Source organism: Lactuca virosa, chromosome 4 (assembly GCF_052849685.1).
Source record: "Lactuca virosa cultivar CGN04683 chromosome 4, Lactuca_virosa_CGN04683_v6, whole genome shotgun sequence".
NCBI lineage: Eukaryota > Viridiplantae > Streptophyta > Magnoliopsida > Asterales > Asteraceae > Lactuca > Lactuca virosa.
Window position 1 is genome coordinate 227,374,022 of NC_136429.1, and position 25,065 is coordinate 227,399,086.

The following is a 25,065-nucleotide window of genomic DNA, read 5'->3' on the forward strand; positions in this document are numbered from 1 at the left end:
AGCCTGAATGTATGGAAGAAGGAAAAATCTTGCAAAATGACCAAAAAACATATTGAAAACTGACAACATGTGTGCAAATAAATCTTGAAACCAATCAAAAGGAGAATATTAAGTAAAAAGTTAATAGAATATATAAATAAATAAACACATAATTTTAATTATACATGTTATAATAAATCTGTACAAATCCGTCACCAAAAGTTGACAATATCGGAGACATGAAACTTATAAATAGAAGAAAATAGTTAGGATTAGACGTATATAACACAAAACACATGCTAGAGATAGACGGTAGAAGGTAAAAGAGAATAATAATATGCTTGGTTTTGTTGCATTACAATCATTCAATATGTACAGACTACATGAGGATAACCATGTATATAGAAAGATGTTATCCTAGTCTAATAACAAAACTTATGATAAATACAATTGTAAATAACAAATGTATAAATCCAAGCTAGATAAATATGTCTAATGGTCCCATGCATTCGAAACTTCATTCAAAACTTGAGACGGTTGAATAGTGAGACGATTATGACTATTATGGAAGTCATTAAAAAGAACCCATGGCAATCCTTTGGTAAAGACATCAGCTAAGTAGCTAAGTGGTACCGTGATGGTACATGTAAAAACTCACCTCTCCTAGAGCTAGAAAGCGACATCGTTGTAGCAAAGGAGGTTCGAGGAGGTGGATTTGGATTAATGTAATACATAAGATAGCATAACTTGTAAGTAACATATGATGCGTTTAAGGCCAATCATAGGTGATGTTCATGGATAATGCGTACAAATGCAAATATGTTGCATCGATTAAGAAACATCTGCAAGTAAATGTGAGATATGGTAAGGCTCAAACAAGGCATCGACAAAATATGGGATAAGGAAATGGATCGCCGGCTATATATGGAACTTAACATTAAATCAATGTCAACGGGTGTAGTTGATGGTTTACAAGAAGTCATATATCGGCTCGTTTAATTTTCTGTTTTTATGTCTTTGGTGTATTAAGTGTTTGTGTTTTGTAACGAAAACCCCCAATAAATATCTAAGTGGCCTAGGTCTTTCATAGCACTATAAGAGCTTGGATTTGGTATAGTAAAGTCAAAATATGCAACCAGCTTCAAGCTAAAATCAAAGTCCATGACACTAAATGGGACGGTGGAATGGCCTCCACAGACGATGTAGCTGATTAGGTTTCTTCTCTTAAAAAACAAGAGGGTATTGACAATTTCGAGCGTATGGACTTACCCCAAAAGGATATGGTTACCCTGGGTACCCGATGAAATATCATGTCATCTTGAAGAAAAAGTATGGGTAAGTGGCAATCCAAGGTGTCATGGTGGATGGGTAATGGATAACCTTTGAAGGTCCGACGTTTTATTTGGAGAGCTACGATGGGTAGAATTCTAGTGGCTGATACCTTGTCCTTGTCCTGTAGAGATATTAATTCTCGAGTCTCTAATTGCAACTTTTGTGTTGCTGCTTTAGAATATATGGATCATGTTTTGATCAAATGTCAAACGGCTAAGTCTATAGAGTGGATTTTGGTGCTATATCCCTTCTCGACATTTCTCGAGTGTCATGGATTTCATTGACTTCGAAACTAATTGGGGCAATTGTCCGTGTAAATGAAATATAGTTAATGTCATCTTTTATTGTTTTGTTTGGAACATTTGGATGACAAAAAACAAGAAGGTGTTTAACTCCCCTACTAGAATTAAGGTAAATGTGATTACACATTCTTATGTTTGGTGTAATTATATAATTTAGGAATTAAATTGGGTTGACTGGAATTGTTCACCTTTCAACCATCTTAATTTGTAACATGTACCTTGTTTGATAGCCTACGTTTTAGCTATTTGCTAATTGTGGGTCTTTTTTATTTAATATATTTCGCCGTTTCCAAAAAAGGCTTGTGAAAGGTGAATTATAAATTATTATGCCTTGGAATTTTAAACCTTTGGAGAGGGTTTAAATTGGAAAATAAATTAGACAAGATGTTAACTAGAGTAGAAATTAGACATGTCGTTTGGAGTTATGGTAAGGATATACCCGGGTCGGATGGATTTACATCTAAATTTATGAATGCATATTGGTAGCTAATCAAGTATGATGTAGTGGCTGCAGTTTTGCATTTTCAACATACTTAAACTAACCCACAAAAATGCAACGTGTCTTTTATTGCTCTTCTTCCTTAAGTGTAAAATACTAAAGAAATAAATAACAATAAACCGATTAGTCTCATTGGTTATCAATATAGAATTATTCGAAAATTGCTAGCAAAGCGGTTATATGACATGATAAGTGATATTGTTAGCCTCGAGCAATCGACCTTTATAAAAGGTCGGCAAATTTTAAATAAGCCACTAATGTTGAACAAGAATGTAGCATGTCATGAAAAAACATTTCAAGCTACTTTTTGGTTTTCAAATTTGATTTTAAAAAGGCGCATGACTCTGCGTGTTAGGGTTATTTGGACGATATGTTCAAAAGTTGGGGTTTGGTGATAAACGGTGGGGAAGGAATCCTAGATAACAGGTCAGATCCATGACATCATTTTTGGCTCTAAACAAAGTGATCACTACAACCTTTCTTGGCTAGAAAAGGAAAGTTTTATGCTTAGCTCGACTGAAAGGAGAAGAAACACCTAGAAAAAACCATTTTTTGAGATTTCTTTGGTTAATGGGTTACCACCTTTGAGTTTCAACTTAAGCGGGGTCTTCGATTAGGTATTTCACTTTCTCCCTTTTTGTTCATTGTTGCCATGAAATGATTGCACATGAAAGTTAAAGTAGCAAAACAAAACTCACTCTTTTGTGGTGCAACTTTTGGCTTGGAGGAAATTAAAATATTTCATTTCTTTTTTAAGGATTATGTAATTCTTATGGTGAATTGTCCTTTTTAAATACACCCAACATTGTACAGATTCTTCATTACTTTTTTCTTGACTTGAGCCTCATGAGGTAAAACACTTGGCTAATCTTATTGGTTTTTCAGTGTTACATTTTCCATTCACGTGTCTTGGATTACCATTGTTTATAATATCACTAGAAGATCGATTTCAAAAGAAGTTGTGGATAAGCTCATGGCTAGACTCACTAATTGGAAAGTGAAACTTCTTTATGTTCGCGGCCATCTCACGATAATAAAATCTATTCTCGCAAGAAGTGAATATACCATACTACAAGGTATATAAACTTAGATACTTAAATCCATCATACTACGTTGTTTTTGTGTGATATATACATTGTAATCGTCCAATGTTCTTAAAATTAAACTCCGAACTTGATTTACTTCCAGGATTTTTAAAATTTCACCATTATCTTCCTCTTCCATCATATTTTTTTGCTAAACACCTACTACGGTGTGTGTGTGTGTGTGTGTATATATATATATATATATATATATATATATATATATATATATATATATATAGTTGCAAATGAAAACTACGTAAGAGAAAGATAATGATAAAATTTCTGAAAATATTGAAAATAAATGATGTTACGAGTTTAATTTTAAGAACTTTGGATGATCAGATTGCATATATGATACAAAAACAAGGTACTATGGTGGGTTTGGGTACCTAAGCTTATAAACCTTACACGGTATATTCACTTTTTCTCTCTCTCTCTCTCTCTCTCTCTATATATATATATATATATATATATATATATATATATATATATATATATATATATATATATATATATATATATATATATATATATATATATATAGAGAGAGAGAGAGAGAGAGAGAGATAGAGCTAGGTTCAGGTGTTTAAAGTAATTATTGTGTTATTGTATGCATAAATGTGGGCCAATCAAAATTAAATAAAAAATTAAATAATTAAATAAATAAGGGTAATTTTGTAATTTGTTTAGTAACTTCCAAAAATAATCCCTATAATCATGGATCCACTTAAATGATTAGGGCTTTTAAATCCGTGTTCCTTTTGATCGGGAAAAGATGGACGAAGGCAGATCAACGAGTGCAGGTCACAGAGACTCAAGAAATCGGGTGCTGGAATCGTTTGGGGGTGCTGTCGATTGGTGGAAGCCGAGGTTGTGTTTCCGGTGGTGGTAATCGACGAGACAAGATCTTCGGAGTTCTTTGATTAATAGGAACAGAAGAGAAAGGAGAGCGATGGCAAAGGAGGTCGCCGGTCTTTGGCCGATTACGAATGGGAAACGGAGGCTGTGAAGTTCGACGGGAAGAAGAAGCGAAGTGTAGCTCCGATTTATAACAGGTTTTTCTTCTTCTTATTTTGACTGTAAATCCATGAAGTTGAATCAACAGGTTTATATGGGTGTTTGGGTTTGACTGTTTGACAGAAATTCGATGGGTGTTTGTATAAGTAATTGAGTTTGTTGTTTTCACAGGGATGGGAGAAGAACACGAAGTTCGTCGTTCATGTGAGCTTGGATTCGTCTGTCGAATCCTTCAAGTCTGTGATTTGAAACTTCATCTGGATGTATGCACTCTGTCTTCATCCTTTTCCATATCACCAACCCTTATCTAGCCTTGATTTGAAACTTCATCGAACGTGCTAGTTCTATTTCAAGTTTCAAATGGGTTGATACACTAATGAAGCTTGTTTGATTTGGGGTTCTATATGTTATCATCTCACTTCTCACCATGAAGTTACTAATTGGTCGCTAGATAATATTATTAGTCTTGGCAGCTGCCTTGTTCTCAATTTGGTTTCAATTCAATTTGTGTTTGAACCAGTCAATCTGTAGACCTTCACCTTGAAATTGGTTTTCAAACTCAGTAAGTGATCAAGTATCTTCACTATTCATCAGTAGTGGCTTTGCTTTCATTCACCCAAACTCTTATGCAGACATATTGGCTGTTAAAGCTGTTCCCCTTGACCGAGTCGACCCAGCCCAGGTACAAAAAGGCCTAAATGAGTTCACTCAGAAACTGAGTTCAGCCACAACTGACTTGGAGAAAGTTGAAGCCCAAATCGGGGTGGATGTTCATAGTGCTCTTAACTTTGCTCTTACTAGTTAGAGTAAGGTGAGTGATTGCCTAATGGGTCTACTTTGTTGTGTGATCCTTTTGGATTAAATAATAATATGCCAGTCTTAATGGCTATTTGGAAGATTTTTGTTTGCATTTTTGTGGGGGGATGAATTTCATTTGATATCATATTTATACCTGTTTTGTTGTAGTAAGATCTATATAGGTCGCCTTCTCAGTTCTCAAAGACGATCGGACACTTAGGAGTTATGGTATACTACTTTCATCAAGTCATTACTGGTTATACATCTGCATGTTTACATGTTTACTCATTATGATTGACATCGTAATTTCAATCTGAAATGATTCAGATGCTATGATAAATTGATAATAGTTCTTATTCGATATTGAACATTAAGATCAATTTGTTTTGAATTATGTGTTTGTGTTATTAATCTTTTTTTTTAATAAAGAGAATACCAAATTACTAATTTTGATAATATTCGTTTATAGTATTTCTATCAGAAAAGAATGTTTTTATGATAATCATGAACATATTCTGTTAGAATGCACCGAATTAATATAATTATTGGTAAATGAATTCCAATTCTATCATAATGGAATCATGAATTCCAATTATGCTGGATTGGAATATGAATATTTTCTCACTAATTTATTCATTGAATTTGTTTCCACAGAAGCTGATGCTTGAAGAACGGACCACGAAATTTGAACGACGCCTCTTAGTAACATTATTCTTTTAGAATAAATTAGTGTATTTGTTAGATTTTGATGTTTTTTCCCGATTTGAAAGTTTTTTAGTTTTATCCTTTAACAATAAATGTAATTCTTAGCAATTGTTACATGTATTCTATAAGAATTAATATAATTTTTGTTTTAATTCTGCAATTACTGGTTCGAGAATTTATTATTCTACAAGAAATATGTTCAAGAATATTTTTATTATTTTATGGTTCTACAATATTTTTCTTTTTGAACATACTCAAACAAATTCTGTCAGAATGTCCGAATTAAAAACCTTATAATTCATAAAATCGGAATTTTAATTATAAAAATTACGTTATAATTAAAATTAAAGTAATTAAAAAAATTAGAATTTTAAAATCAAGAGAGTTAATTATCCCAAAAAATATGGAATTTTCCTTTTTTAAATTTATCTCAATTGTCTAAAATACCCTTAGAATGAAATTAGATGGTATTTTTCAATTATCTTTGATTAAATAATATGTATTAATCACTTTCTTAAAATAAGTAAAATGATTGGTCCACATTTATGCATACAATAACACAATAATTAATTTAAATAGAATAACCTAAGCCTATATATATATATATATATATATATATATATATATATATATATGATTTTTTTAATAACCAATATTTGCTTGAGAACTTCGAATTCGTCAACCATTTTTCGAAACCGACACCACTATTGGACTCCATCTAAATGTTGTGTCTAAGCAAATGTACATATATGTACAGTTATAGATTTCAATTTATTTTGTGTTTTTTAACGTTTTCAAGTTGTAAGTCTATTAAATGCTTAAATTAGAGTCCTATGGATTTGTAGATTTTAAAGAAAAATTAAAAAAAAATTAAATAATACAAACTGTGCAATATATATATATATATATATATATATGCACATTCATGTTTACATATATACACATTTAGAAAAAAATTATGTCAAAACTTTTTTTGAACCTATATACGGCTTAGGGGCAATATCTAGACACTAATGGTGAGGTTGGCTTGGTAAAATGTTGGTCCAATTAAAAGTTCTGATGTTATCATTCAAATATTGGTTCTCAAATAACTTATCTCTCTCTCTCTCTCTCTCTCTATATATATATATATATATATATATATATATATATATATATATATATATATATATATATATATATATATATATATATATATATATAGAGAGAGAGAGAGAGAGAGAGAGAGAGAGAGAGAGAGAGAGAAAGAACCATGTGTGTATGTATGTATGTAGGTAGAGGTATGCTTATGAGGTCTCTTAATTACAAGGAAAAATATAAAAATAATTTAGATTTAGATTTTCATATGGGGTCTTGAGATTTTACAACATAATGAGTTTTTAACGAATTCTTGTATAGTGAATCTTTATTTTTAGATTAGTAAGGTTATACTTGTATAATATCAAGTTATTTGGTAGAAATAAATAAAGAGCCGATGTAATCCATGATTAAAAAAAGATAAAGAAACTTGAGAACTTATTAATACGGTTAAGAAGAATATTTTAAGTTGTCCGTAGTTATAGCTACTAGCATCAAACGATAAAAATTTCTGAGTTGTTAAATTGCACATGCATAAGAAGTCAAGAGTACCATATTATATAACAACATTAAAAAAATATATCCGACCAATATGCCACTTGATGATATATAATTTGGTGAAGGGATACTATATATAAAGACAATACAAGTTTTTGTACATATTCTATGCATAATATAATTTTGAATAAACAACGACACATTATCTAAATATAAAGTTAATACCATAAAAACACCTTGTAGTCTTATTTTGGATTAAAACACAATTCTTTGTCCAAAAAAGTTAATATGGTTTTTATTTTTCTGAATTGAATAGGTTTCGAATATACTAATTGTTTTTTTTATTTCGGATTATAACGATGAAAACCATTAAAAGCCCTATAAAAACAACAAAAAAATGTGAGAATTATAAATCAAAACAAAAAAGTATATTCAAATAGAAACAAAAAATGAGTCTTAAAGGAATTTAATGTCATTATCATAAATCAAATCATTTTAAAAATTGAAATTTTTTTAATCGGGAAAACATAAAAGTTAAAATTAAAAATGTCATATGTGATGTTATTTATTTTTTATTATTATTATTATTATTATTATTATTTTGTGTGTGTGTGTGGGGGGGGGGGGGGGGGTGGGGTTGGGGTTTGAATGTTGAGAGTTTTTTTTATAAAAAAGGTTTGTGTTTTTTCTATAAAATGTATATAAAATCGAAAGATTATTTATGAAATTGCTAGATGATGATGATGATGATGATGATGATGATGATGATGATGATGATGATGATGATGATGATGATGATGATGATGATGATAATAATAATAATAATAATAATAATAAGATCTTTTATGGAAAAAGATAATAATTAAGGTTTAATCTTGAAAATATATAATATATAAGTTATGTCATGACATTAATTAACCATTAAATATATAGTTATTATTATTATTTTTTTGTGTAAACCTATTTCAACGAATTATTAGAAAGATACTCAATGATTAGGCCAGATACACCATTAAGTGATGAGTTGTTATTTTATATGCATCCTCTAATTTTAAAATTTCTTGCACAATGTCAATTAAAATGATATGTTATTATTTTTGTTTAAAAGGGTAATACTAGATTCTTGTAAGAGATTTCATATAATTATTATTTTGGAAAAAAAAAAACAAAAAAAACAAAAACAGTGTTTATTTTCTATGTATACCGGTTTTTTCCAATTTATAATTATATATATATATATATATATATATATATATATATATATATATATATATATATATATATATATATATATATATATATATATATATATATATATTAAATCTAAAGGAGTTTAGGAATAGTACTTTTTTACGTTTTAGGTTTTTGCCACAAAAGTTTGCTGAATTTAACACTTTTAGTCCCTAAAGTCAAAATTTTTACATTTTTGCCTTTTGATTAATGTGCCTTGAGGTTTTTGCCACAAATCTTTAATGACTTTGACACTTTTAGTCCTTACAGTCAAAAGTTTTAAATTTTGGTGTTTTTCCCGCAAATCTTTAATGAATTTGACACTTTTCGTCCTTATAGTCAAAATTTTTACATTTTGACATAAAAAACACAGAAAACCTCCTTTAAAATTTTGCCACCATATTTTCCCAACTTTAATAACTTTAACATTATTGCCACATCATTTTTGGATTTTCTCCACCAATGCCTCTTCTTTTCGTTGTACACTTTTGACATCTAATTTTAGGGGTTGTCGACTTTCTCCCCTATTTGTGGCGATTTACAATTTTAGCACATATGTTTTAAAATTTGCCGATTTTTCCCATATTACCCCAAAAGCGGCGTAGCCGTGGGTTCTTTACTAGTTAGAATAATAGTCATGCTATCAGATGTTGGAAAGTATATACCTTGATGGTCTGATAACTCCGGATGCATCTTTAAGAATATGAAGTTTAGCCTTTTGGGAAAAATTGATCCCGACAATAGCGAAAAAGGATTCAACAATATTTCTGGCAGAATTTATCAGCGTTTGGAGTGCTCTATCTCCGACATGGCAATCAGCTTCTATAGACAAATTTTGAAACCGAACTTCAACCGTTGGAAGTGTGATTCCAGCCCTAAGATTAGCCAATATAACAATATTTTAATTACTAACCAGATGTTGGCTTAAACACTTGTAATATTGACCCAACCTTGTCGATAATTGCAACTTAAATTTTGTAGTATCATCGTATACCCATAAAAAAAAGCCAATTTTGTACGCTCCTATATAAAACATGGGTTGTCCATACAACCTACTACTGTCCCCAGTTTTCGAGGTTCGAACCATGCATGACCTTCTGAATGAGGAGTTTAACATTGCTATTCTCTACCGATGACCCGTATAAAAACATAAAAATATATAATTTGATAAATAAAAACATTGATAAATGGTATAAATATATTCAATTTACATATGACTACAATATAGATCGATGAATATAAGTTGTCTTTTTTTGCCTAACTATTTTAGAAAAACTCCTAGCCTTCTCGGTACCCATTTCATCATAGTAAGCAACAATTAGAAACCGAATGTATTGAACTTTTAATGGATATATATTTTCATATCAAACCAGGAGATCCGACTATACATGAATTTTGGTAGACATGAAAGCAAAAAAGAAAAATAGGGCAGTTAAATTTCGATGATGGATCAGAAGGACTTACTTGTCAACCCGATCTCTGAACTTCTTCAAGAACTTATCGTTATCTTCTTCAGGGTCCATAAAAATCTTGTCTATAAATTTCTGTCGAGCATTTGAGTCAAGCGCTCTTACATCCAACAACATCTGATTATCAGAATGCTTTTGCTGCTGACCTAACGGACTATATGACTTGAAGATGGTGGTTCGTACCCGACTGTAAGTAGGAAGTTTCTCCAGTGCAGCCCATCGCAAGGCCTCTTCGTCTTCCTTGGAATTACGACTTGTCCGTCCGTCATGACTACCACCTCTACCAGGGGAAAACACATCTTCAATCCGCCAACCCGGGGAAGCCATGCTGATACCCCTACTTATGCTTCTCGCCAGACTCTCGCTCACACTTGACTTCCCCTTTTCATCCATTTTTGAAACTTCAATCTGTTAATAATCCCACTAGGGTTCTTGCTTAAATACAGGTCCAGGGATTGGAAGTTTATACAACCCATTTCCAGGGAATCTTGATACTTTTTGAACGAACAATAAAAAAAAAAAACACAAAAGTTCACGTTTGGTCCCTATGATTTGGAAAAAGTCGTTTGTTATGGCCCTATGGAATATATACTCTTCACGGAGCAATCCGTGCCTTATGTGGCATCAGTGCCACAACCGTAGCCTTTCGTGGAGAGTGGCACCGTGGGACGTGGGTCACGAACCAATGGTTGGTTTTTGGCTGATTTTCAAAGCAACAGGTGTTGCATATTTTTTTTTTTTTAAAAAATCAAATTTATTATGCATACCCATCTTTTCTATATATACCAATTCAATTTCACACACAACATCTTTTAACATTTCTAACACTATAAACATGAAATTTATGGAATTTTCAGAAGAATATGATTCAGAAGACGGAGAGTTTGACACAACACTCTTTAATGTTGTTACAAATGTTGCCAATGAAGAGTCTATGCATGTTACACATAGAAGAGCTATTGTCAATTGAGGTAGTCAAGAAGCAAATGAGTGTTTGCTACATGATTAGTTTATGATAGTTGTATTTATAATGAGGAAGCATTTGAGCGTCGTTTTTTGTTTAAATAAAGAGGTGTCTTTATGCTTTAGTAACGACTTAGAGGCGTGATATGAATATTTTTAGCAAAGACCAGACGCTAGAGGTCGGATGGGCTTTAGTTGTATATAGAAATATACTGCGACACATAGGTATCTAGGTTACAGTATTACCTATGACTCAACGAACGAGTATTTGAAAATATATGTGAGAACCGCATGAGCGTGTGTTGAGTATTTTTGTGCATATGTTATAGAATTATTTGCCAAAGTATACTTACGTAAACCTACTAGACGTGGCATTGAGAGATTGTATGCGACTCATGAAGCAAAGCATGGTCTACCAGGATTGATATGTAGTCTTGACTATACGCATTGTGAGTAGAAAATTTTTCCAAATGCATGGCGATGTCAATTTACCCGAGGTGATGTTGGTGATTTTCTATCACTAATATTATTTAAGTGTAATGAGATTAATTTTTTGATCAATGTCACTTTGATGATTATCGAACAAATTAGTATGGTGCGGAGTGCACATTTGTTTGATTTTGTCATTATTGAAAGTATACTGCTATTTAGGGAGCCCCTGAACTGACGGGGGTCCGAGGGCAGCGCCCCTGGGAGCAGGGTCCAAGGGGCGGCAGCCCCTGGCTGGGGTCGAGCTGCATGACCGTTTTGTGATCCGTAATTTTGGTAAAAACACCCGGTTTTGTGATCCACTTATAGACTCGGTTTTATGTTGGTTTATGACAGGTAATATGAGCGTTTTTTGGATAGGGAGTTGTTTTCCTGTAACTACCATATGACAGTTTTAAGACAGGAAGTTAGTTTCTGTTATATGATCATTTTCGGATTCATTTTGGGTACAAATTTCATAACATATTCTTCATTCTCCCTTCTAGAAAACCAGTGAGTTTCATTCGATTAGAGATTTTGAGTGTACCCTCGAAATGTTTTAATCTGAAAGTGTTTCACAACTCTCATTGATCCAAGTATATCTATATCCCGATTTTCTAACAAAGATTAAAGCATTCTGTGATCATGGCAAGTGGTGATTCTGTGAAGGAAATGACAAGTAAGTTTGAAAAACTGAACAAGTTTGAAGGGCAAGATTTTCGTAGATGGCAGAAGAAGAGGAAGTTTCTCTTTACCACTCTAAAAGTGGTGTATGTTCTGAGTACACCCATGCCAGTCTTACCAGAATCTGTTGAAGATGAACCTTTGGAGGCAACAAGAAGAAGATCAAAGTGGGAAAATGATGATTACATATGTCGTGGTCATATTCTCAATGGTATGTTTGACTCTCTTTTTGATATCTATCAAAATTTCAAATCTGCAAAAGATCTGTGGGATTCTCTTGAATCCAAGTACATGGCTGAAGATGCTTCTAGTAAGAAGTTTCTTGTTAGTAATTTTATGGGTTACAAGATGATTGACTCCAGGCCTGTTATGGAACAATTCCATGAAATGTTAAGGATTTTGGGACAGTTTGCTCAACACAATTTGAAAACGGATGAAGCCATTACTGTGGCTGTGATCATTGACAAACTGCCCCCTTCCTGGAAGGATTTTAAACACAATCTGAAACATAACAAAAAGGAATTGACTTTGACTCAACTTGGAAGCCATTTAAGGATTGAAGAGTCCATAAGGACTCAAGAACTTGACAACAATCCTAAAGGCAAGAAACAAGTTGGTTCCTCTTCTGTGAACATGGTGGAAGGAGAATGTTCAAAGAATCCGAAGAAGTCTAATGGAAAAAGGAAGTTTAAAGGAAAGGATGACAAGTCTTCCAACAAGAAGGCTAAGTTGGTTTGTTGGAATTGTAACAAACCGGGTCACTTCAAGAAAGATTGTCGTCTTCGCAAAGTGAACAAGGATGATGTTGGACCAAGTGGATCCAAGGATCCAGAAAAGCGACAAGGTCAGATTTCTGTTTTCATGCAGAATTCTAAATATATTCAGAATTATATTTCTGTGATTTCTGAAGCATTTTATGTGCATGATGATAATGTTGCATGGTGGGTTGATTCGGGATCAACAAGTCATGTTTGCAAAGATCTATATTGGTGATTTTCTATCACTAATATTATTTAAGTGTAATGGGATTAATTTTTTGATCAATGTCACTTTGATGATTATCGAAAAAATTAGTATGGGGCGGAGTGCACATTTGTTTGATTTTGTCATTGTTGAAAGTATACTGCTATTTAGGGGCGAAGCCCCTGAACTGACGGGGGTCCGGGGGCAGCGCCCCTAGGAGCGGGGTCCAAGGGGCGACAGCCCCTGGCGGGGTGGAAGGGGCAGAGCCCCTGGCTGGGGTCGAGCTGCATGACCGTTTTGTGATCCGTAATTTTGGTAAAAACACCCGGTTTTGTGATCCATTTATAGACCCGGTTTTATGTTGGTTTATGACAGGTAATATGACCGTTTTTTGGATAGGAAGTTGTTTTCCTGTAACTACCATATGACGGTTTTAAGACAGGAAGTTAGTTTCTGTTATATGATCATTTTCGAATTCATTTTGGGTACAGATTTCATAACATATTCTTCATTCTCCCTTTTAGAAAACCAGTGAGTTTCATCCGATTAGATATTTTGAGTGTACCCTCGAAATGCTTTAATCTGAAATTGTTTCACAACTCTCACTGATCCAAGTATATCTATATCCCGATTTTCTAACAGGTGATATAGGTGCATCGTCTTTGATACTGGAAGCTATTGCATCTAATGATTTGTGGATTTAACATGCGTTTTTTAGGGCTACAAGGTCCGATAACTAAATAATATTCTTAGTAGTTCCCCTATTTTAAATGATAATATGATCGGCAAGCACCCGATATATCTTTCACGGTGAGTGGAAGATAATACTATAACATCCTAACTTTCATGACCAAAATTTTTGTTTTTAATTAAGTAACTTATAAAACTGTTTACTGAAAAACTTCATCGAATCATATCTTTTCATAAAACCATAGTCACATGTCTCAAACCATATCATAAAATAGTAACAATGTCAGAGTACAATCCTATGAATCTCATAATGTGGAAATCCTGTGTGTGTGATGCGCTGCTACCGTTCCGGCTCCTTCCCCTTCGACGAAGAGGTACCTGAAACAAAACTGAAAACTGTAAGCACAAAGCTTAGTGAGTTCCCCCATCATACCACATACCATACTCTAAACATACTGACAGACATATCTAGGGGCCCGACCTACCCTGCTAAGCATACCGGGGTGCCTAACCTACCCCTGTCAGACATACCGGGGTGTCTGACCTACCCCTCCGGTTTATCTCAACCGGTTACGGGGACTATTCACCCCTACTACTACCACATAATAATATAACATAATCATAATGTCAGGTATACCAGGGTACCCGACCTACCCCTTCGGTCTTTACAACCGAAACATGGGGTACTACCACTACAACTTAACATCATATCATACTAGCACATAAAAACATATCAGACAGTGGCAGAACCAGGTAATTATCACAAAGATAATTAGCTGACAAACAACTCCTACTAGTGGGCCGACATTGTAGCCGTAGACCCACTTCTACTGGAAGGTAACTCACATCGATGTTGTGCAGTAACTGACGATCCTCGGCGCTGGAATCGACTCCACTCAAACTCTTACACATAAAATGTTGGATTAGGTGTCTAAGCCCATAACTATAATTGGTATGTACTTGAATTGATAGCAGCACAATCCTTTTGGGTTGCCCTCAACCTACCAACTGGACAAGGAAATTATGAAAGGAGAGATATTAATTTATAAGATTAATAAATTAATATATATATAAATGATTTATTAATATGTTAATGGATTAATATATTAATTAGAAATCATTATGTTTAATTAATTGTTAGCCAGAAATTAATCAGAATTGATTTTGGGGTTAAAAGAATTAATTATAAGGTGTAGGGACTAGTTTGCAATTATCTAATAGTTGAGTGGAAGGCTCTAGAACCCCCTTGGAAGAGGGTGGACGAAATATTTAGGGGAAACCCTAATAATTTCATCCATAGGGGCTTGGATAAGGCCTTTGGGTTTGCTTAGGCCCTAAGCAAAGGATAACTAGGATTTCCCTTAAACCCTAGATCCCTCAGCTATATAAGGAGCCTCCTGGTTCATGTTTTTGGTCACTCTTTCTTTTGAAGAAACCCTAAGGCCGAGATTTTACATACTCCCTCCCCTCTCTCTTCTTCTACTTTCCTTCTTGCTAGTCATTGGGTGTGATTCCATTAGAGGCATTACACTTGTGGTGCTAAAGCTTCCAAGAAGATCAAGATCAAGATCAAGGGAATATCAATTGTTTGCTATAACAATTGAAAGGTATGTAAACCCTAAACCCTAGTTTGTTAATTTCGAAATTAGCCTCTCTCCTCTAGGGTTCTTGTTTTGCAATTCAAAGTTGTATGTTCAATAGTTAAAACATAGATCCAAAGTAGGTTGCATGTGAACTTAGGAATTGTTTCTAGTTTATTTGTTTTACCTAAAACCCATCAGTGGTATCAGAGCCATTGTTGTTTTAAATTGAATTGCTACAATTGTTGAATTGCAAATTAGGGTTTATAGCTATTAAACCCTAAAGGCCAATTTTTCGATTTCTAGGGTTTTAGATCAAAGGGTTTTTTCGAAAACCCTAGCCTCCAAAGAACCCTAATCGAAATTAGGGTTAGGGTTTTGAAAACCCTAGCCTCCTCCCTTATGAATTTCGAAATATGCTAAGAGGATAACTAGGGTTTCTTGGTTTTGGATAATTGTTACTTAATTAGATTAATTGGATAATTATCCTTACCCTATTTTTCGAAATTAGAGGGATAAGGATTAGGATTAAATTAATTGATTAATTTAATTAGATAATCCTTACAAGATTTAATAATTTGATTAATAGTTAATTAATAAGATAAATATTAAATCTAGTTAATTGGTTTATTTAAATTTGAATTTAATAGCTTAACTTTCGAAATTTATATAAACCCTTGAAGTTTTAAAAGGTTTTAAAACACACCTTATATATATATATTATAATTAAAGGTTTAATATTATATGTATAAGAATATGGTCAGTCAAATCGCTAGTATGCCTCATTCACGAAGCTAATCTATAAGGGGGGTATAAGGAAACTGCCTATAAAATGGTAGTTGAATGGGTGTCCACTCTCACCCACCGCTTCCTTGATTAGTGGAGGGTCGTTAGCAGAACGGATTTGATATGACAACTACTTCTCATTAAAAGTATAATGATATTAAAAGTACTAGAACATTATTTTCAAAAATCCCAACTCTAGTTACTTTAGGAAAAATGTGAAAAGTATGCTAATCCATGAAATTGCACATTATGCTTTATTGGTCGTTAGTGGAGCGTGTGTGGTTAACCAGCACACTAAAAGGCACTAATAAAGAGTAGTAATGGGTATCTCATAATTGATGGAGCATGTGTGGTTTACCAGCACATCAATAGTTAATGATAAAGACAATGAGGTTACCAAGCACATTTGCATGGTTATTCACATCTTGTTTGTGATCCTCGGCATTCCAGTCACAAATAGAAGAGCATAATCTGAGATTAAAACATGTCATTGAATAGTTTCAATGTATCTCAAAAGAATTAGGAATTTCACTTCGTTTGTTTCATGTAATGGTGGAATTGGTGAATCGTCATTCGCCTACCTTTATGAAATTTGCACTTGGATCTCGGCATCCCATTTCTGAGTTGTGAATCTTCATAGTTGGGTCCTAACCTTGATATTATATCTTTGGGTTATTCTATTAAGGTATCTTGAAATCTAACTAAAACTTTCTTTCTTTTCAGATGTCTACTCCTGGAAACACTTCTACTTCATCCTCCTCCAACCAGAACTTCTCCTTGCTCAATATATGCTCCAAAGTCGTTATGGATGGCTCAAACTATAACGATTGGATGCGCAACATCAAGATGGCTCTTCGTTTCGAGAACAAAGAATATGTTCTTGAAAAGGAGCTCAAAGAGCTTGATGAGAATGAAGCTACTCCTGAAGATCTTGCTGCCTACAAGAAACATTACGATGATGCTACCAAAGTGGCATGCATCATGGTGGCAACTATGTCCCCAGAACTGCAGAGGTACTATGAGGACTACTGGCCTTTCGAGACGAACAAGGACCTTATGGAAAAGTACCATAAGCGAGCTCCTCAAGAAAAGTTCGAAGTAGTCAAGTCACTCATGGCTTGCAAGATGAAAGATGGGGAGTCGGTTGTGTCACATGTGCAAAGAATGCAACGCTACATAGAGCGTTTGGTCAAGCTCAATATTCACTTTGATGAGGAATTGGCCATTGACATGGTCTTGAACTCACTTCCTGAATGTTATGGTCAGTTTATTCTAACTTACCATTTGAACAATACTGAGCAGACCTTGGCCCAATTGCACAACTTGTTGCAGACAGCTGAGGCAGGGATGAAGGGTAAAAGTATACCCTCCACACCTACGAGTGCCCCTGTTTTGGCTATTGGACAAGGAAAGGGGAAAAAGAGGAAAGGTCCTCCCAAGCAAAACTGGAAGAGCAAGGCTCAAGCTGGGTCATCTAGTAATGGCCCAAAGGCTAAGCCCAATGGTTCCACTCCCCATGTTTCTGATCCAAAAGAGGCAGTTTGCTTTTACTGCAACCAAAAGGGGCATTGGAAGAGATCTTGCCCACAATATCTGCAAGATATCAAGGATGGCAAAGTGAAGCCATCTTCGGCAGGTATTTACACTATTTCTGCTAATAACTCATTATCTTCTCGTTCATGGGTCCTTGATACAGGATGTGGTTTTCATATCTGTTCTGATTTGTAGGGTCTAAAGGAAAGTGAGGAGATAGAGCGAGGAAGGATAAACCTGATCATGGGAAACAGAAAGTCTTCACCAGTAACCAAGATCGGAGTTTATCAGCTTCTGCTTAGTAATGATGTTAGATTAGATTTAATAAATTGTTGCTATTCGTCTGAGATGACGAGAAACATTATTTCATTTCATGCATTGTTCAGACAAGGTTTTACATATTCTTTTAATGATTTGAATGGTTCAATTTTTGTTTATAAGAATGGTGTTTTTATGTTTGAAGCTTTGCCTTGTAATGGTGTGTATGAAACAGTGACTTGTGTTGATAGCCTAGGAAATAGTGTACTTAATATCGACTTGTCTAATAGTGTAGACAAGGCATGCTTGTGGCATTGTCGTCTTGGACACATTAACAAGAAACGCATAGCCCAACTCCAAAAGGATGGAGTGTTGGAATCATTTGACCTAAAGTCAGATGATATGTGTGAATCTTGTCTTTTGGGAAAGATGACAAAATCACCATTCACAGGGTCTTGTGAAAGAGGTGAAGGTCTGTTGGATCTCATACACACAGATGTGTGTGGGCCCTTCAGATCAACTACAAGAGATGCTAATCGATTCTATGTGACTTTCACTGACGATTATAGCAGATATGGATATATCTACTTGATCAAGCATAAGTCAGAAACTTTTGAAAAGTTCAAAGAGTTTAAGCATGAAGTCGAAAATCAATTGGGCAGAAAGATAAAGATACTTAGATCCGATAGAGGCGGGGAGTATCTTAGTATCGAGTTTAACGACTATCTGAAAGAATGTGGGATAGTCTCACAATTGACTCCTCCTAGGACACCACAGTTAAATGGTGTAGCTGAGAGGCGCAATCGAACCTTGTTAAACATGGTTCGTTCTATGATGAGTCGGGCTTCGCTTCCTATTCACTTCTGGGGGTATGCCTTAGAGACAGCCGCCCACATCCTCAATCTTGTCCCTACAAAGAAGGTTGCCAAAACACCTCACGAAATGTGGACAGGGAAAGTTCCCTCGTTAGCACACATTAAAGTCTGGGGTTGTGAAGCTTTCGTAAGACGAGAGACTCACGACAAGCTAGCAGCTAGAAGTGAGAAATGTGTTTTCATTGGTTACCCAAAGCAGTCTTTTGGATATTTGTTCTACAGGCCTAGTGAGAACGTGGTCTTTGTAGCACGAAGAGGAGTCTTTCTTGAAAGAGAGCTCATATTCAAAGAGGACAGTGGGAGCACTATTGACCTTGAAGAAATTCAAGAGTCAGCCAATGAAGGAACCTTAGATGACACTAGCACTCAACCAGAGGAAACAGTTCCTGTTGAACCAATCGATAACTCATTACCTCTTAGAAGATCCACTAGGGTAAGTGTGCCACCTGAGTTGTATGGTTTTCATATTACTTCAGATGGTGACACATTCATAAGTGACAGAACACTGGTAAACTTAGATGAACCAGTCACTTATAAGGAAGCAATGGCAGGCCCAGAGGCTTCCAAGTGGAAAGAGGCAATGGACAGCGAGATTAAGTCCATGTATGACAACCAAGTTTGGAATTTGGTTGACAGTGCACCAGGTCGTAAGACAGTTGGGTGCAAATGGATCTTCAAGAAGAAGACAGACATGGATGGAAATGTGCACACATTCAAGGCTCGATTGGTTGCAAAAGGTTTCACTCAAACCCCAGGGGTTGACTATGATGAGACCTTCTCGCCAGTGGCTAAGATTAAATCTATTAGGATATTGCTCGCCATAGCTGCCTTTCATGATTATGAAATCTGGCAGATGGATGTCAAAACTGCTTTCCTTAATGGGAAGTTGGCTGAAGATGTTTACATGAGTCAGCCAGAGGGTTTTGTTGATGCAAAGTTCCCCAATAGAGTGTGCAAGCTTGAGAAATCCATTTATGGATTGAAACAAGCATCTCGCAGTTGGAATCTTTGCTTCCATGAGAAAGTCAAAGAGTTTGGTTTCTCTAGAAGTGAAGATGAGTTCTGTGTGTATATCAAGGCTAGTGGGAGTATAGTAACTTTTCTGGTGTTGTATGTCGATGACATATTACTCATTGGTAACGACGTTCCAACCTTGAAAGAAGTTAAGTCTTGGCTTGGAAAATGTTTTGCCATGAAAGACCTTGGAGAAGCTGCCTATATTCTTGGGATTAGAATATTGAGAGATAGAAAGAAGAGACTAATTGGACTTAGTCAGAGCACATACTTGGATAAGGTACTAAAGAGGTTTAGTATGGAAAATTCCAAGAAGGGAGAGCTACCTATCCAGAGCAATACCAAATTGAGTAAGACTCAATGCCCGAGTACAGATGTTGAAATAGATGACATGAGTCGTGTACCTTATGCTTCCGCTGTCGGATCGATCATGTACGCTATGACATGTACTCGTCCTGATGTGGTATTTGCTTTGAGCATGGTCAGTCGCTATCAGGGAAACCCAGGTAGAACTCATTGGATAGCAGTTAAGAATATACTCAAGTATTTGCGAAGGACAAAGGACTGGGTCCTTGTGCTTGGTGGCAGTGACACTTTGAGAGTAGATGGTTACAGTGATGCCAGCTTTCAGACGGATAGAGATAACTTCCGTTCTCAGTCGGGCTGGGTGTTTTTACTGAATGGAGGAGCAGTTACTTGGAAGAGTTCCAAGCAAAATACGGTGGCTGATTCTACTTGTGAATCAGAGTACATAGCAGCAAGTGAAGCGTCGAAAGAAGCAGCTTGGTTGAGGAACTTCATCGGGGATCTCGGAGTTGTTCCAACCATCCAGGAGCCTATGGAACTGTTCTGCGATAATGAAGGAGCGGTTGCCTTGACAAAGGAACCGAGAGATCATGGTAAGACCAGACATATCGACAGAAAGTACCATTTCATCAGACATAGAGTTGAAGAAGGCCATCTTATAGTAAAGAGGGTGTCATCTGAAGATAACCCAGCAGATCCCCTCACAAAAGGGTCTGAGTAGGGCTAAGCATATTCAGCATGCTCGGAGCATAGGACTGAAAGATGATATTAGTTTTAGTAGTTAGATTAGTTTTATTCTGAAACTTGTAACAAAGTAAATGTAATTGACTTTTGGTGATTAAATAATAAAGTATTATTTATAAGTTTGGCTACTACCTTTTGTCAATTGTTTATTATTGTGTTTCAGTTTTGCATGTTTTACTTCCTGAATAATGAGATTATTCAAACTCCACAGTCGCTCGTACTCTTGGAAGTAAGTAGTGAATTAAGACTGTCATGAATTGGATTGCAGATTGTCTAAGGATAGACATGGCAATAGAATTGCTGCAATGTTCATGAGTACTCAGAAATTGAGATTTGAGTATTGGATAAACCCTCGCTCAGAGTATCACTTCATGGAATTCATCACGAGTAATACTGAGACAATAATATCTTATAATCTTGAAACGAAGATATATGAGTTGTAATTTACAAAGTCGGTTATACATTGGTGATACGAAACCGCATCAGTAACTTGGTGTTATAAAACGTATTGTCATGTATAATTTGATGAGTAAAAGATACAAGCATATGAGTCAACGTTTATTCGTTCCTTTTGCTCTAACAGGAAAAGCGATATCTGTGGGCCCCTCGATGATTTGGTGTTGACTTATATGCTGGGCCCAGCCAGGACTAAATTGATGTGTTCAATTAGAAGTCCTACATCATCACAAATCAGGAATCGGGAAACATAGATTCTGGACAAAGAGATTGATTACATTCCATGTCTTATGTCTAGGGATATCTAGCAGAACGAAGGATTATATGATCACTTATCTTAGGACACGTAACTGACTGGGTCAGAGTTCGGCAGCAGCTTTTGGAAGCTACAATTTGCTGGTCAAATTTAGAAGGCATACTAGCAATTATAGTTACAGAATTATCCAAGTGGGAGACTGTTGGATTAGGTGTCTAAGCCCATAACTATAATTGGTATGTACTTGAATTGATAGCAGCACAGTCCTTTTGGGTTGCCCTCAACCTAGCAACTGGACAAGGAAATTATGAAAGGAGAGATATTAATTTATAAGATTAATAAATTAATATATATATATATATATATAAATGATTTATTAATATGTTAATGGATTAATATATTAATTAGAAATCATTATGTTTAATTAATTGTTAGCCAGAAATTAATCAGAATTGATTTTGGGGTTAAAAGAATTAATTATAAGGTGCAGGGACTAGTTTGCAATTATCTAATAGTTGAGTGGAAGGCTCTAGAACCCCCTTGGAAGAGGGTGGACGAAATCTTTAGGGGAAACCCTAATAATTTCATCCATAGGGGCTTGGATAAGGCCTTTGGGTTTGCTTAGGCCCTAAGCAAAGGATAACTAGGGTTTCCCTTAAACCCTAGATCCCTCAGCTATATAAGGAGCCTCGTGGTTCATGTTTTTGGTCACTCTTTCTTTTGAAGAAACCCTAAGGCCGAGATTTTACATACTCCCTCCCCTCTCTCTTCTTCTACTTTCCTTCTTGCTAGTCATTGGGTGTGATTCCATTAGAGGCATTACACTTGTGGTGCTAAAGCTTCCAAGAAGATCAAGATCAAGATCAAGGGAATATCAATTGTTTGCTATAACAATTGAAAGGTATGTAAACCCTAAACCCTAGTTTGTTAATTTCGAAATTAGCCTCTCTCCTCTATGGTTCTTGTTTTGCAATTCAAAGTTGTATGTTCAATAGTTAAAACATAGATCCAAAGTAGGTTGCATGTGAACTTAGGAATTGTTTCTAGTTTATTTGTTTTACCTAAAACCCATCATAAAATTCTTCCTTAATTACCATTTCATACTCATAACCCTTCCAAGGGTCAACCCAGGTCAAAGTCAAAGTCAAGGTCAACGCCCTGGACAAAGTTAACTTTTGGTTGACTCAACTCGCCGAGTTGGTCCACCAACTCGTCGAGTTCCATAATCCACAAAGTACTGGAACTTCGATCGTACTCGTCGAGTCTTTCAAGAACTCGTCGAGTTCTCCTTTATACAGAATCAGGTCCTTTTTGGTCTTGACTCACCGAGCTCGTCCATGAACTCGTCGAGTCCTTCTTCATACAAGTTGAAGTGTTTAGCCCTTGACTCGCCGAGTTCTTCCTTGAACTCGTCGAGCTCTTCTTCATATAAGTTGGGACATTGCCTTGAACTCACCGAGTTCATCCTTGAGCTCGTCAAGTTCTTTGATCTCCAAGTCCATATTCACGTCCATTTTGCTGAGTCCTCTTCTAGACTCAACCAGCTTGATCGGAAACAGAAAAGGTTGGGGAACCATGAACCAACTCGCTGAGTCCTATTAGCCACTCGCCGAGTCCCCCAAAGTCCAAGTCTAACAAGTCGATTTCAGTCGGGCTCAATGCATCCAGAACATAGATCTGACCTTCTAGGATCGATATAGCACGTAAATTTACAAACTTTACGTGCATGCATGGGTTAACTAGCTCATAAGGACCCAAAATGAAGTCTACATGGCATATAGGACTCCCATGGCCATAAATTTGGCACCTTTATGCCATGGGAACCCTTAAAGGTTCAAGATCTGAAGTACAAACCCATTGATACTCACAATCCCGAATATCGCTTCACTAAGACTTAGAAAAGGTAGAAAATAGCCCTAAATGGAGATCTAAGAAATGAATAGTCAAGGTATCAGCTTTATACCTCAAATGAGCTGGGAATGTGCCAAAACCTCTGGATCTACTTGCTTTCTCTTGATCTCCCAAGCTTCTTTCTTCTTCTCAAGCTTCAAATACACACAAATGGCACAAAAAGCTCAAGAACACTCAATATTTGATTAGGGTTTCATGAAGAGAGTCTGAGGGTGATTGAGGCTAGAGTGGAGACCATATAAGTTGTTTAAATAGGGTGCAAACTCTCAATTTTAGGGTTTCATCCAGATAGGTCAACTCGTCGAGTCGGGGCTTCCGACTCGGTGAGTAGACTCTTCCACCTGCGTCCAACATTCGCATCTACTCGACGAGTTGGGCCTCCAACTCGTCGAGTCCCTGTGTAAAAATGCAAAAACTTATAATAAAAATATGTACCGAGAACCGGGCGTTACAAATCTCCCCCACTTATTTTAGACTTCGTCCTCAAAGTCTGCTGTTGCATCTGGAAAAAGCTCGGGGTTATGCTCCCTTATCTCGTCCTCCGGCTCCCAAGTCCATTCTGAGCCCTTGCGGTGCTGCCATTGCACCTTCACCATCTCGACCCTCTTGTTCCTCAGATCCTTCGACTTCCTATCGAGGATAGCTACTGGTCGCGCAATGTAGTTCAGGCTGTCATCCACCTGAATATCTATAACGCCCGAGTTTCGGGGCTAAGTATTTTTAGACGATGTAATAGTCTAGGTCAACTATTGTAACTCTTTTGATGTAATAAAGATGAAATATTTGAGTATTTTGTGAATTATGTGAATTTATATGCTTATTGTTTAATTATAAATGTATAATTAATAAAGAATAAAAATAAGCGTCAAAATTAAAGATTGAGATAAGCCCGATATCTTTACATAAAGTTGTAGTGGTCGAAACAAGGATTCCGGAGATATAAAGAACGCCGAAATCCGAGTTATAACGAAGAAGTTATAACCCGTCGAAGTTTCGTGATGGAACCGGCACGATACCGGGAAGCGTAAATAGTGAATTTACGATAAAGCGAGTTTTAGCCATAGTGATCTAAACGAAAGTCGTAGAAAACGTTAAACCGAGAGCGTCCATAAAAAGAACGCCCAAATCTGACTTCGTATGAGGAAGTTATGATTTTTCGAAGTTTCGGCTTAGCAGTGTACAGCCCGAAGTTCGAATATTAGATCGAGCGGTTTTTAGCCGACACAACCTAAACAAGAATCAAAGATCTCGTTAGCACAACGATAAAAAGACAGACGAAAACGGACGTCGGATGAAGAAGTTATGAATTTTTAACGGACCAATCATGTCCCGGCCTGTTAAAAATATAACTTTTAAATTAAATTCAAAATTAGCCGACGGAGTCTAAACGAAAGTTGTAGAGTACGTTCCCGCCTACGCGTGGATATAAAGAACGTCGAAAATGGAGCTCGTATGTGACAGTTATGATTTTTAGAAGTCGGGAAGCAAAATTGCGAATCTGCGAGAAAGGTGATGACGCGGCCGCATCTGAGCCGTTGCTTGTTGCCCAAGGCTTCACACCGGATGAAGACACGTCGCCTCACCTTC

At 35.7% G+C, this 25,065-nt stretch overlaps 1 protein-coding gene across 4 annotated transcripts in view; it reads right to left on the reverse strand.

The window, feature by feature from the left end:
- Positions 1–10,439, reverse strand: part of LOC145108050 (ABC transporter G family member 29-like) — a 29,027-nt gene extending 18,588 nt beyond the window's left edge. For 3 of the 4 annotated variants that reach the window (XM_079045040.1, XM_079045042.1, XM_079045039.1), the window contains exons 1-2: positions 9,987–10,439; positions 9,188–9,397 (exon numbers count right to left, since the gene is read on the reverse strand). In XM_079045040.1, coding sequence (XP_078901166.1) covers positions 9,188–9,397; positions 9,987–10,384 — 608 coding nt within the window. In that variant the 5' untranslated portion in view covers positions 10,385–10,439. The remainder of the gene's footprint in view (positions 1–9,187; positions 9,398–9,986) is intronic. The other variant, XM_079045043.1, reaches the window with a different exon arrangement.
- Positions 10,440–25,065: the final 14,626 nt, after the last annotated feature.